The following is a 14242-nucleotide window of genomic DNA, read 5'->3' on the forward strand; positions in this document are numbered from 1 at the left end:
TACAATAACTTCCTCATTCTACCATTTAGTTGTGTTTGCTGCCCTCTACAGGCCAAATAATGCAAGCTGCATGAAAACAAAATATTCCAGTTCAAATGACCAGATTTCTGCTAGAAAATCAACAAATGAAAGGAATCTGCAAACTTCCTGAGTCACGGTGGGCAGTACGGGCGGCTGCCCAGGGCGGCATTTCCAAGGGGATGCCAGCTAAGCGCTTGGGGGGAAAAAATCTTTGCCACTATGGTTTTCTATTATCTGTTAAATTATGGTGTTTGGAACGGCCTAAAACCTGCAAATTGGTGCCCCCCCCCCCCCCCCCCCCCCCCCCCCCCGCTGCGCGCTCTCCTGTCTTTGAGAATATGCCGGAAAGGGTTTGTGTGATAAAAAGCGGGAGGAGTGGAGGGAATGAGTTAAGTTGTGCTCCTAAATTAATGGATATATGGGGTAGGAGGGTGGGACAATCTATTATATATATGATAGTCCTACTTTATATTTACTTTATCTTACAAGTTTTTTTGTACAGTTTTATAAGCTGTTCTACCAGTTTTTAAAATGTATGTATTTTTGGTTGATTTTTGGGTGAGATGGTCAAGTAGAAATAGGGAACCTAAAACGATGTGATCAATGTGTGCGTGTGTGTGGGGGGGGCACTCTGGAGGGGCGCTGGGGGGGGGTCTTGCCCAGGGAGTTAGTCAGTGTAGAACTGCCAATGACTTGAACTAAGTATGTATGAGTATAAAGGTGGAGCCAAATGACATGAACCCACAGCAACATGTCAACCATTGACTATATCAGAGAACTGGACTGAGCCACTTTGACGTCACCCAAATAAAATGCCTCATTTCCTGTTCCAACGAAAAAAAGAGAATTCAGTCACAATTTTTCCCCAATATGGACACTGCCATTTGGGGCCAGATGAGGTTCGTAGCCTAAGAAGTGGTTGATCTGAGTTAACGTTTCTATGGCAACTACTGGAGCTAATCAGGAATGAGCTTGTAGGAAATCCACACCCCTTCCACTGAAAACGGGCTCGGAAGAATCTGTTCATCAAACTTTGAGGTGGAGGTCAGTAAGCATACTTTCACTGAGGCATCTGATTGGTCAGCTTATTACTTGAATAACCTGCAATAAAGAAAAACTATAATGAAAAAAATGAGGCTTATCAAGAGGACAATGAAAAAAAGCATCTGATCCAGAACGCTTCTTCTCACCAATAGAATCCCTGAGTAACAGCTGTTTATTTCTCTGTAGAAGTCTATGGGACTTTGCAGACACTTCCTGTTTGGAACGCCAGGGAGGAAAGGGCTACTCAATCCAGTTCTCTTATACAGTCAATGGTATCAACACAAAAACACCTTTTTTTAACCACAACAAAGAATGAAGCTGGTAAACTTGTTCATGCACTGCAGTAGCGCCACCTACAGATTAATTCCACAAGTTATTTCTGTTTTGTTTTTCTAAAAATGATTAAATCAGGTTAAACCACTAGAACCGCAGCTTCCCTAGATATTATTTACGACAATCTTCAAATGGGACTTAAATGGCTTCAGACTGGTGCTTGCAGGTATGCTTGACAATCCAGGAGTTATTTTCCTGTTTTTTCTGTAGCTGTAGATTGTTGTAATGCAGTGAAAGTGAAGGAAAAACAGCTGTCATTGGGCTGGGGGTGACCCACAACCCCATGATGTCACTGCCCTCCCCCATCCTCCACAATAAGCCTCTTCTCTCTGTGTCTGTTTCAGTCCAGTCTTACCTCACTGCTCGTTTAAACATTCACACATCAGCAGCATAACGTCCTTGACACGTGCACGTATGTGTGTAGGTGTGCACGTGAAAGTGTGCATGTGTGTGACAATGTGTTTGTACATGTTTGTACATGCAAACTTGGATGTGTCTGCATGTGTGTGCATGTATGCATGTTTACGTGTGCAGATGTTTGTGTGCACGTGTTTGCATGTATGTAAGTGTGCACACCTTTGTGTGCACATGAGGGCATCTTTTATGTGCAGGTGTGTGTACAAACGTGTGGGTGGGTATGTATTTATGTGTGTGTGTGTGTGTGTGTGTGCGTGTGTTTGTGTCTGTTTTTTGGTGTTATGGGCCACATGCGCTTCAGTAAACATTGCGGGACTCTAACATGTGGGTCAGTAAAATCTGCTCTGAACTGACAGAAACGTGTTGAAGGTCTCAGTGAATGATGAATGAAAACCACATGTGCTGTGTTTCTTTTCTCCGTCTGCTGTGAAGCAAACCTGAAATCTGGTATTTGATGTCCATGTTTGTGCTTTTTTTTAAAGGAGCTGACTACGCACAATTCCAAAACGAGACTTTCTACATGCATGCAGAAAAAATTCTCCTGCAACTAAAACTTCTCCATCATTAAAGGTAAAAACCAAAGCTTATTGGTTTTTATTGGTGGAAATCCATCCATCCATTCATTTTTCAAACCTGCCTCATCTCATTTGGCGTTGCAGAGTTACTGGGGCCTATCCCAGCTCCTGTTGGGTGAAAGGGGGTTTCACCCTGGACGGTTCACCGGTCGGTCACAGAGTTCAAAAGCCTTTATAATTCAGTAAAAATCATCAAAAATCATGATTTTCAGATTCCATACTTTGGATTTCGCATTCAACTAACGAGGAGAAGCGTCGCTCCCACAGGAGGAGTTAGACCTCAGGTCTGGACAGAATAAGACTTCTTTGTGTTTTTCACAGAAAACCAAAGAGTGTGTTTGTTCCCAATTTCATGTTGGCTTCACAAACCGCTGTTTTCTGCTGGGGAGGGGGTTACAGGTATCTGCTAAACTAACTTCTTTCTTCTCTGGTCAACGCAGAAACATCTCTTCAACAGGAAGATTAAGGATCAGTTCAAACATTCAAGCCGAGAAGAACTAAAATCCAAAGAAGAGCAAAGAGGCTGGAACCTCGTTTTGGATGGTGATCAAGCAAAGTTTTCTGCTGTTTGTCCAAATGTTTGGGTGATGAGAAGTTCGTCTCCATGTTCATTTTTTGATTTGGAGTGTCCACAATCAGCATTACAAGAAAACAGCCTCCACCCTCTTATGTAAAAGGGCGGAAAATGACAACAGACTGTTCAGCAGTGTTTACTTCCCCATCATTTTCAGTGGCTTCATAAAGTCTCGGTTTGAATCATCTGCTTTCCACCAAAGCCCATAACATTCAGCCTTCATGACCTGAGAGTCCTCTGTGAATCTCTGGCAGCTCTGACCTGCTGCCAGCGCAGATGATTTACCTCACGCTGATCTGGGATCACTTGAGAAAAACAGAGATATTCACTGGCACAGGTTTAGAGGTTTGAGACCATCAACGGGCTGCAGGTCACATGACTCACATGCATGACAGCTTGTGTCCTGTTACCTGCTGGTTCAGATTGTGACCTGCTGGTTCAGATTGTGACCTGCTGGTTCAGATTAAGCTCCTTCAAGAACCAACGTTCTGTTTAAAAATATAAGTTCCTGCCCTTAATTTGAAAAGCCTCTTTAGAGAAGGTTTTAGTTTTCACCAGTCCAGTAAACAACAAACTGACTTCCCATTGATAAATCTTTTTCTCTGGGCACCACTACAACAGGCAGAACTGTGGTTCATCTTCGACACCTTCGTCTGGTCAAACTAATCCTGAAAACCTTTAAAGTCCAGAGACAAATGAATTGCCAAAACCAGCTGGTCCATCATATCGTAAAGGAGCGGTTCCTGCCCCATGAAACCCCAGAAGAAGCCTGACCTTCTCACCAAAGCAAAGCCTTGAGTTACCCGTTTACACTCGAGGGTCTCACAGCCATGAGAAAATCAAACGTCTGAAGAAAGCCCCCCCAGAACTGTGGCTGGACTCGGGGGCAGAGAGCCCAGTAATCCTGGGCAGACTTGGTTGAGGTGGTGGAGCATCTGCTCAACATTAGTGTCAGATATTTAGCAGTTGATTGTGTGTCGCCCCCTAAAACCTTTCAGCTGGGTTGTTTTCTCTGAATCTGCTCAGACACAGAGCTCTCAGTAAGTTCTCCTCCTCTGGATGGACCCAAATTCTACAGAAGACAAAGCTAAACCTCTGTGGAGACCGGCAGGACTAAAGCAGATGTGAAGACGGTGTTCTCAAACTTCAGTCCTTAAGGTTTCTTAGCACTATAGCACACCTGATCCAGGTTACTAGCAGCAGGTTAGGCTGGAACATCTGGAAGTGGAACAGTGGTTCTGCAGTTGCACATCCCTGTTCTGAGAGGATGTCTCAGACAAAATACCAACAGGACAAGGAAGAGACTCAAACCCATAAATATATAATTCAATAACTGGAACTGTACGGAAATCAGACAAACAAGAGGATCATCTGGACAACAGAGATACAGTTTTGAAGTTCAGTGTAACGTGAATTGCTGTTACGGTATCAAAAAGGAGTTTTTTTATGCTTCTGCTTAGAGAAATTCATCTTCACTTTATTTCACCGCTGAATTTTTCGCAACTCCTTCACTACAGAGCACAACTGGGTTTAAACTTAAAATATCCAAAACAGAACCATCACTAAAATCTTGGGAAACAAAACAACCAGAAATTGTTGGTAAGGAGTGGTTGGTCCAGGTGGATCTGAGTCATCGTTTCTATGGCAACCGCTCTCACCAGTCAGGATCAAGCTTGTTGGAAGGCCACGCCCCTACCACTTGAAAGCGGGCTACACGGAATGTATTAATTTTCTATTTTTGAATGTTGGGTGTGGGGGCCAGCAGGCTCCACCTACTTTTAATTGAGGCATCTGACTGGTCAGTTTATGACTTGAATAAAATGAACTACAGAAAAAAATATATCATGAAAAATAAAAATTATCAAGAACATGGGAAAAGAAGGTATCAGAGCAAGAATGTTTATTCTGACCAATAGAATGACTGAGTAACAGCTGTTTATTTCTCTATTGTAGTCTATGGGATTTTGGCTTCTCAGAACCAGCAGGGAGTTCCTCTTTGGAACACTGAGAGGGAGGGTCCACTCAGTCCGGTTCTCTTTTACAGTCGAGGTTTTTTTATATGCACGATGGGTTCGGTACATTGAACATCTGATTTGTTACATCTGATACAGTGATGTTTGCAGACGACTCAGTGGTTTTTCTCCAAAAGCTGCTGGTCTGCAGCAGTTTCTTCATTTTGTTCTGACACACGATCTGCAGGAATGTGGGTTTTTAGACTGTTGTTGGGTCATAAAAGTCAACGATCATCAAATAGATGAGACTCACAGGCAGAGCTGGCACTCAAGCTCTAAATTTTTGGTTCTGTTCTCAGAGGCGGACATGTTCTGTGATCGTTTCTGGACTGACTGAAGGTTCAGGAAACCAGTACGAGACTGACGATGACTGTGAACCCTTGTGTTTAAATTTGTCTGTAGGTTGAACAAATATCAAAACACAATACGTGTATGCTTCATTATGGATGTGTTCATGATCCCAGCTGGTCCGGCTGTCTTTGAAAGACTTTGTTACTTTTTGTCTCATTGATTAGATAAAGTCTTGAATACAAATTTGAGCTAAATTTCAAAGGTTGGATATTTGACCACCAGGAATCCGGTTCTAGATGTTCTTGCGGACTTGACGGCATCACAATGTAGCTACTTCACATCAAACAAGTTTTTTCTTGAAACAAGCAGCTGTTAAAGTTTTCAGAAGTGCTGAAACTTTACATAAAACTGTTGGAGGATCAACATTATGAAAAAGATCTTCATTTTTCGTGGCGTCCTGCTGGCCACAGATGGTGCTGCAGCCCGGTGACTCCTCACTAAAGCTGGACTCTAGCTGAGTTGGAACCTCTGACATGTTTTGTTTCTGTGGCGAGTTTCCTCCAAAGCTGAACTTACAGACTCTGAATCCCGGTCCATGAGAGCCGTCCCTCACGCCCGCTCCCCCTTCGCCGCTGCTGCTGCTGTACACAGTGGTGGCGTTGCCCCTCTCGCAGTGGTTGACACATCTGTCCTGGCTGCAGCGCACCTTGCAGATGGTCGGCGTGAACATGACCCGGATCCGGTCCCGTCCTCTCCCCCCTCCTGTTTGTCCATCAGCAGGCAGGATGAAGATGACGAGGGACAAAAAGCAGCAGAGCGGCAGCATGTTGAGAGCGGCAGTCGGTCGAGGTTCACTACATGGCAGAGAAACTCCCAACCGCTCTGCTTTCTGAGCTCTGTGCTGCAGTGAAAACAAGCATGCAGGAAAAAGGGTGGGAGAAAGCGACTTCCCCCTCCCTCCCCCTCCCCTCCCAGCCGGGTCGCTTTTCTCTGAACTCTCCAGAGCCAGAGAGAGCTGGAGAGATAATTGGAAGCAGTGTGCAGAACCGGGCTCCCCTCCAAACTAAATGTTTGGCAGGGATCGGGTCCATCATTCTCCGTGCAAGTCTCTGGTTCCTGCTCTGAGGCCCTGCAGCTCTGCATGGACATTCACGGGACGTCAGAGTGATGATGCAAGGCAGGTTTTGGGTTTCAGCGGCTTGTTTTCTCCTGACGGACTACAGAACGAGCGAACATGGCAAACCTCAAACCCTGTCAGGAACCTGTGACGCTCTGTCAAGGCGGCATGGGCCCCAGCGTGCAGCGCGACAGGTTAATGTGGTCATCGTAAACAAGACGCTGGAGAAACATCGCCTCATGAGCTCACACTCCTCCAAACACCTAATGTGTTTAATCTGAGGAATGTTTTCCAAATCTGCTGTTGCAAAACGTTCAGCTCCTCCAGGAGATCCCTGCTAGAACCTTTGCTGTTCCTCCCTTTTATGGTTTTTGAAATATTAGAAAATCTCCAAGTCATTCAAAGGCCGAATTTAAATTCATTCCCTACCCCTCCGGCCTCTCCCTACCTCTACATTTAGCCCTCCAAGCGGAGGGTTATGGAAAAGTAGTGTCTTCAGATCCAGACATTACTCCCGCTACGTTAGCGTGTAGCTGCCAGCGCTTGGAAAATACATAACAACATCAGTTTCAGTCCCTGTTCGAACCCGAGCACAGCTCCAAATACTGCTACAATTGGAGCAATGGGGAGGAGCCAGAGGGGTAGGGGGGGAATCTGGATTCGGCCAAAGACTTCGCTCTTCACATATTTTCCTCGTGGGGTTTAGCAAACCTGTTGGAAATAAAATAATGGAGTCCCTCAGGGCTCTGTCCTCGGACCCCTGTGCTTAATCTTGATGTTTCCTCTGCGCCACATGTCTTTCACATTATATTCTATGCATGTCTGATGTAACCATTCACTCAACTGAAGTTTGGCAGAGACTTTTTGGGACCCAGACTCGGCCCCCTCGTGGCTACATAGTTAGCTAAGCAGCACTAAGGGATTGATGAAGCTCATCGCACACCCCCGGGAATCGAACCCTTGTTTCTCATGTGCCGGTGAAACTAGTTTCTGACCCCCTGTGCAGCAGGGACGCTTCAGAACCTGTCAGGTTCCTCTCCTTTCAGTCTCTTGAAGGTTCCTGAGGTCATTTGTTCTCACAGCTGAACAATAACAGGAAGTGTTTGTGGGTCTAATCGCCGCCATCAGGCCGCTGCGTTAACGCTTATCTGGAGCCGGCAGTGAAAGCAGCCTGGCGGTTCCATGAACCCGCCACGGAAAACACATTCCAGCAGAAACCGTGAGCTCACAGACTCTCCTCAGCCTCGCTCACATTATTCCTCTTAAATGAACAATCTGTGTGCTCTGCTGTGGACGTCAGGCACTCAGATCCTGATAAAAGGCTGTTTTACTGACATCACAGGAATCCCGAAGAAGCACACCTGACCCCTGACCTCCACGAAGACGGCGGTCAGGGTGGAGCCTCAGCGCAGCACAAGCAAACATTTCCTGAGTTTACCAGAGAGAGAAAACTGCTTTTGGGTGACAGCAGCATCTACAGAGGGTTGTCTGCTGTCTGGTTCTGCTGTTTCATGTTGATTGTTGTCATGTTTTGGGAGAAGGATCCTCTCCACGGGGGGAGACCTTTCAAGCAGCCTCTGCTCCGTGGGCCTTCATAAGACCAGAGGAGAAGCTCTGCTGATCATCTGCTCAGAACTGAAGGACGCTGTCTTATATTTGTCTTCTGTCTTTCAAGGACGATATAAGACGACCTCACCGGGATGAATGCGCTGCAGGGACCCATCTTCTAAGGATAATCCCCGAAATGAAAAGATTAATTCACCTATGGATATATGATGCTATAGACTGTGTTGATTCCATTAAAATAACAAATTCTGCTTGTCAACAGTTATTTTTAATAAAATCTGCTGCTCCAAACATTTTAATTATTTAACTCAAACTTCTTCCTAAAGTGTGATTTGTTTCCAGTCTTCTCCATCCTGGGGTTCTAGTTGTTTGACAGCTGTTTCTGTGGTTTCAGCTCAAAGGTCCACGTGGGCGTGAACCATGGGGGGGGGGGTAATCTGCACAACACGAAGGAGTTACATGGACCCACCTGTGGGGGTGCTGATGGACTCCTGCCCCCGCTGGGAGAAGGTCTTGCGGCTGGAGTTTGAGGAGGTCAGACTGTGAAGCCTCCTTTTCTCCTTTGCGATGTGCTTCATCAGCAGCGTGGCCATGCCGCCTCCAGGTCCTCCGGGTCCGGAGGTCTTTCTCTGCAGCATCCACTGGACCTCCCTCAGACTGACAGACACAGACACCACCTCTATCAGGTCCACAGAAAACCCAACCTGAACAAACCCAAAGTTCTGCAGAGGAGGAAGGAGTGGACAAACATCATCAAACCCCAGAAGGGAGTCTTCTGCCTCTCCTGTTCTTGTGCTTCTCACAGCAGATCTACCATGTAAGGTCACCTCGTACCGTCCAACCTCAGGCGGGGACACATCTACAAGAAGGTTCTGGTTTGATGAAAAGCAGGCTCGCTTTAGCGCCAAGCCGATAAGTGGCACAGAGACGCGCTGCTGTCAACAAATCAGACGCTCGGCGTGACGGAGAACAGGCAGGCTGAGTTAGGAACATGGTCCAAGTGGACAGAACACAACGGTTTCATCTGCAGGGATCTGAGCATGTTCCAGAAGACGACGATTGAACCGAGCCTTCACCAGGTTTCTCTTTCTGTCATCTCGGTTCTGCTGGTCTTAAGCTGTGGACGCAGTGGAAACTGGAACCGGGGTTTGATGGGATTCCTGAAGGAAGTTCCTCCTGTTGTGTCTGATCAATCGTTGGGACCTCAGTACGGTTCCGGCCCGACATGCTGCTGAGCGGACCCTGATGGACCTACCACCAGATGGTGGCGTCGTCATCACACCCATGAGAGGAGTGACTCCTGCTTCTGATTGGTGGGTCTGATCAGGAGAATGCTGCCGGAGATTCCCGTTCTAAAGTCAAAAACCACACGACAGTCAGAAAGCTGTCGGACTATGAGTCTGACTGTTCATCCGGAGGGATCCTGCAGCAGAAGATCACAGATCCTGCGGGATCCACCGTGCAGGAACGACCAGACCGCGGACTCTACCAGCTCTCCTTTGACCTCCAGATGGATCCGAACGGACAAAAGTTAGGATGTCAATAAACGTCACAAAGAGAACAACCGTCCGACAGTGAAAGACCCACAATCCCCCCAACCTGGGGTTTGGGCTTGGGGGGGCGGGTGTGTGTGTGTGTGTGTGTGTCAGATCTCTGTCCCCAATCAGTCGTCCGTCTCAAAGCTTTATACATAAAACATGACTGACGGAACGCTGAATGAGAACCTTAGAGAAGCTGCTCTTCCCACAGGCCGTCCTGACCCCGGCTCTGACCTCTGACCTCCCTGCCCCGGAGCCCTCACGCCCACACAGGCAGGTCTTTGTTTGCGCGCAGAGCTGAAGCTTCTTGAAGAACCCGATCATCTCCTAAATGTGAGGGTGATTCACGAAGGGAGAGGAGCAGTGAAGGTAAGGAGGTGCACCGCGTGGGGAGGAGCGCCCCCAAGTGGAGCAAACAGGAAAGGAGACAACCAGAACTGAGTAAAAGGAGAAAGAAAGGCGAGTGAAAGGTGAAAGGGTGAGCCCCGCCTCCCTCCAGCAGTAGCTGGGATAGGCTCCAGCAACCCCGTGACCCCAGAAGGGACTCGGCGGGTTCAGAAGACGGATGGAGATGAGAGGACAGAGGAGTGAGCTTTGGATGTGAAGAAGGACAGAAGACAATCACACATGGGGGAGCAGACACTAGGAAGGAGGAGAGCCCAAACCTTGGTTTCTGTTTCACTTCTCTCCTCTTCTTCTCCTCCCACCTCCTCCTCCCTGCTGTTAGAACTCGGCCCCCATTTGGTCCAGGACTCAGTTTCTGCTCCAAGCGTTTAGGTCCAGATCTTCTCTCCTCTACTTTGGGGTGAAGACTGGCTTTTTCAGAAGAAGGACCTTCTCTGGTCAAACCCGGACCTCCTGAGGAGGTCTGGGTCTCCTCCGGACTCCCAAGCTTCTTGAGAACTCGCCCCCGCTTCTCTTTCCTGCCCAAAGCTGCAGCTCCTGAACTTCCTGACCTGACCGGGTCAGAACCGGTATCTTCTTCAGTGGCTCGGGTTAAAAGCCTCTTCACCTGTGAACCAGGTGTGGTGCCGGTCCGGGTGGGCGTGGCACGTGTTGGAGAGCGTGCAGCGGCGGAAAGCCGGCAGCGGTTCCCATGGAAACCTGGCCTGCACCACCAGGTGTTGGGTTGTCGGCATGACGTTCCGTTCCTGCAGGGAGGGGGGCACCGCGCTGCAGGCGAGAAGACACCGGGTCATCTCCAACATCTGCCGCTGTGACACGATGACGGCCAGAAGAACAGAACGGAACCAACAGTCTCACAGCTGTGGGGGGCCGCAGAGACCCCTAAGGGACACATTTCTTTGGGGGTTGAGGGTTGTTTTTATGTTTAGTTGTAGGATGGGATGTTCTCAGAAATTTACAGTTAAAAATCACTTCAAAGTGGGAAAAAAAAAGACGCTTTTATCCTGAAAAAGCCCCTCTTTCTGTTTCCTAAGGATTCAAATTACTTTTTTACCGGAAGACTTTAATTAGAGCAGCTTCATTTTTACTGCTAGCATCAGTTCTTTGAATCTGCTTTTATTTTGAAGAGAACGATTGCAGCTTCAGATTCTGATAGACGTGTTTGATGTTTCAAAATAAAGCTTGAGTTTCTAGAGGCTGCAGGAAAACCGCTGCAGACATGCAAACGTCAGTGTATGAAGTAATCAGAGTATCACCTGACAGACTTCAGAACACAAACAGGAGCTGGCTCCAGAATGCATCAGACGACCAACAGCTGACATCAAACCAGACGGAACTGCAACAGAACCGTCTTCAGAAGCGTTCAAACACAGAATCTGACATTCAACGCACCTTTGATGCATTTCCTGGTTTGAGTCGACAGACTCCACCTGATGCAACATGGAGGTCCGGGGACGTGAGGCCTGCAGGAGCAGAACCCGGGTTAGTCTTTAGTCCATCAGTGGAACGTTCAGTCAAAGCAGACGCGCAGTGACGTCTTTACAGGTTCAGGAGAGTCGAACTACTGAAAAATGTGTTAATTTACTGAAAAAAGTGACGTTCTGGAAGCGGTAACTTCCTTTACCCACATGAAAAAGCAGAGGAGCTGTGGCTCTGTGGCTTTGGGGTTCTAACCTGTGACCCTAGAGCAAGGAACCAAAGCCATGTCGCTCCTAAGAAACCTGAAAATCTGTGTGGAGCGTCCGGTAATCATGTAAAGCTCAGAGAGCCGGGTGGGCTTGATGAAGAAGAGCTGATCGTTCCGTGAGGTGATGAAGATCGTTCAGAAACAACTTTCTGCCCTTTGATGGACGGACGAACGCTTCAGCATCATCTGAGACTGTTGTCCCTGACCCTGAAGACCGCTGGACCCAGCTTTCCTGTCAGACCTTCAGCTTCTGTCTGTCAGAACCACGGACTCGTCCTTTTTGGACCAACAGCTTTAGAGTCATTCCGGTGGGAAAACCTGAATTTCCTCCTTTGATCCTTCATTTTTCAGCTTAATGTTTTTGTCTGTTTCCTGTCAATCACCTTCTAAAACAGCGAATCAAAGGGAGAAACTCTCAGAATCGGGAAAATCCAGTGAAGCTTACCCAAAATGGGGAAGAATACCCATCAAACCACTGCACCTCCTAGATTACGTTCATTCAAAACAAAAAACATCCCTGAATTTTTTTTTCATTGATCGAAATAAATTCAGGCGCCAATTGGGTTAAATTTAAAGTTCTATTTGTTTTACTCGTTTCTATCAATCTGTGAAAACAGTGAACCTCTATATAGAATCACTGATAGTTATTCAGTAAGTAACTAATTACTTCCATTACAGAGTAATTCCGTTACTTAGTAACTGTTTGGAATAAGTGGTGGGTAAATATTGACTTTTTTTAGAATAAGGTTTCCCAGCATTGCTGATAAACACTAACTGAAGCCTGTCCTGGTGCTTCCATCAGCTGGGATGGGTGACGGGTCCCAAACCCCCCAGAAGAACCGAAGCCGGAGGGACTTCAGGGTTACTGAAGACCACTGAAGGTTGATGCGACATGAAGGTCACTAAACACCGACAATGAAAGCAGCAGAAGAAAGATGAAGGGAATCCAACGGCAGGCTGCTCAGCTCGGAGGTCTTCCACCGTCTCCATCAGAGGTCCTGCTCCGCCGTGTCCTCCTGATGAAACATCCCAGCAGGTTTCTGCAGGCTGCAGGACTTTGTGAGTTCACAGACAAACCCAAGACCCCCCAATACCCACCACCATGACGGGCAAATGACGGCCGAGTGCGACTTCACAGCTGCGTGCAACAGGAAGTGTGTGAGAAACGAGTCGACCAGAGTCAAACAGCAACTTCCTGCAGAAGTTCCTAAATCCACAGGGAGCAGAGGGCAGGTGAACCCCCCCAGTGGACCCAGCTTGGGCATGGACCCCCCCCCCCCTCTGGGTGCAGGATTTTAGCATTACTCACACTGTACTGCTCATATTGTGGCAGCAGAGGCCCCCCTGACTGTATCCAAACACAGCTTTGGCAGAACTGGACCTGTGTACACACAGACCGGATCACAGTTACCAACACCAGGCCAACCGGAGCGGGTCACACGGTCTCTGCAGGTTCACCAGAGGGTCTGTCAGACTCTCAGGGGTTTTCAGTCACGAGCTCAGAGGGAGAAAAGTCCCTCTGTTCCACCTAATCCGGAGGGAAATGCTGGCTCTCTGCTCCCATAAGCTGGAGGTGAAGTCCTCTGGAAGTCATATGTCTGGTTTCAAACGAGTACAAATGGTTTAAAGACCAGGATCTGTGCCTCTGAGCGGGTCAGAGACGCCACAATGGACCTGAGAGGTTCAACAAACTGAAGAAGTCTTTCCAGAACATTCTTGGTTCCTGAAACCTTCAGATGACTGCAGCCTGACATCCTCCACCATCCGGTCTGAGTGCAGATGCCCTCCCATCCAGCAGGTGGCATTGTGCTCTCTTTCTATTGGTCTAGCATCCTCCAAAACATCACACAAAATGACAAAGTGATCATACTTCCTCTCCTTTGGTCTATTTAGAGTCCCAGGTTGTAAATCCCTCCCCAGCAGATCCGTACAACACCAGAATCCTCTGAACCGAGATCCAGTCAGTGACGTGCGGTCAGGTGAGGCAAGTTGTCATAATTGTGATAAAACAGGAAAAGGTAAATTAAGTAAAGATTATTTTACACTGATCTGTGTTCAATATACAATTTCAGTTAACTCAACATGTTTTCCACAGTTTCTGAGGTTAAAATTGCCTACGTTGAGTGTTGCGTGATCACAGCCGGAGTGTAATCTCCTGGTGAGGCTCTGAAGCGCTGGGCCTCATGTCTGACGGCGGGACTCAGTGTTAACAGAGACGTGCGCTGAAAACACTGCTAAAGGCCCCCAGAAAAGGATGTAGGTGAGGCAAGCCTCGCCAGCAGGGGGCAGACGTGAGCTGACAGCTGCTTTGTAGCTACTCTGCTGCCATAGAAACAGACAGAGGACGTCTGAGAGAGCGAGAAACTCATAAATAAAGGAAAATAAGAAAGACTTTCCGACAGATCATAGAGCTTTTTAAGGAGAAGGATCGATGGACAAACTCACAGAGTAAGGCCAAACATGTTTTTCAATGTTTGTGATTTAAAAATAACATGGAAAGTATAAAAAATGGAAGTAAAATCATTTATTTTATGTATATGATAATTTTCACAGACAATAATAACTGATTAAAGCTCCAGAATTTGAAGTTGGAAAAATACCAGAAATAGTTCCTGAGGGTCAAATGTGTGCTGAACACATCTGTATACTTTATTTTGTTTAC

At 47.2% G+C, this 14242-nt stretch overlaps 1 protein-coding gene across 2 annotated transcripts in view; it reads right to left on the bottom strand.

Annotated features, from left to right (window-relative positions):
* Positions 1-14242, bottom strand: part of ltbp4 (latent transforming growth factor beta binding protein 4) — a 50821-nt gene that overhangs the window by 32011 nt on the left and 4568 nt on the right. Inside the window, exons 2-5 of one of the 2 annotated variants that reach the window (XM_023961384.2) lie at positions 11286-11356; positions 10154-10661; positions 8420-8607; positions 5844-6029 (exon numbers count right to left, since the gene is read on the bottom strand). In XM_023961384.2, coding sequence (XP_023817152.1) covers positions 5844-6029; positions 8420-8607; positions 10154-10661; positions 11286-11356 — 953 coding nt within the window. Of the gene's footprint in view, positions 1-5843; positions 6030-8419; positions 8765-10153; positions 10662-11285; positions 11357-14242 lie in introns of those variants that run through there. The other variant, XM_078929798.1, reaches the window with a different exon arrangement.

Source organism: Oryzias latipes, chromosome 13 (assembly GCF_053564925.1).
Source record: "Oryzias latipes strain Hd-rR chromosome 13, Olatipes_Hd-rR_3.1".
NCBI lineage: Eukaryota > Metazoa > Chordata > Actinopteri > Beloniformes > Adrianichthyidae > Oryzias > Oryzias latipes.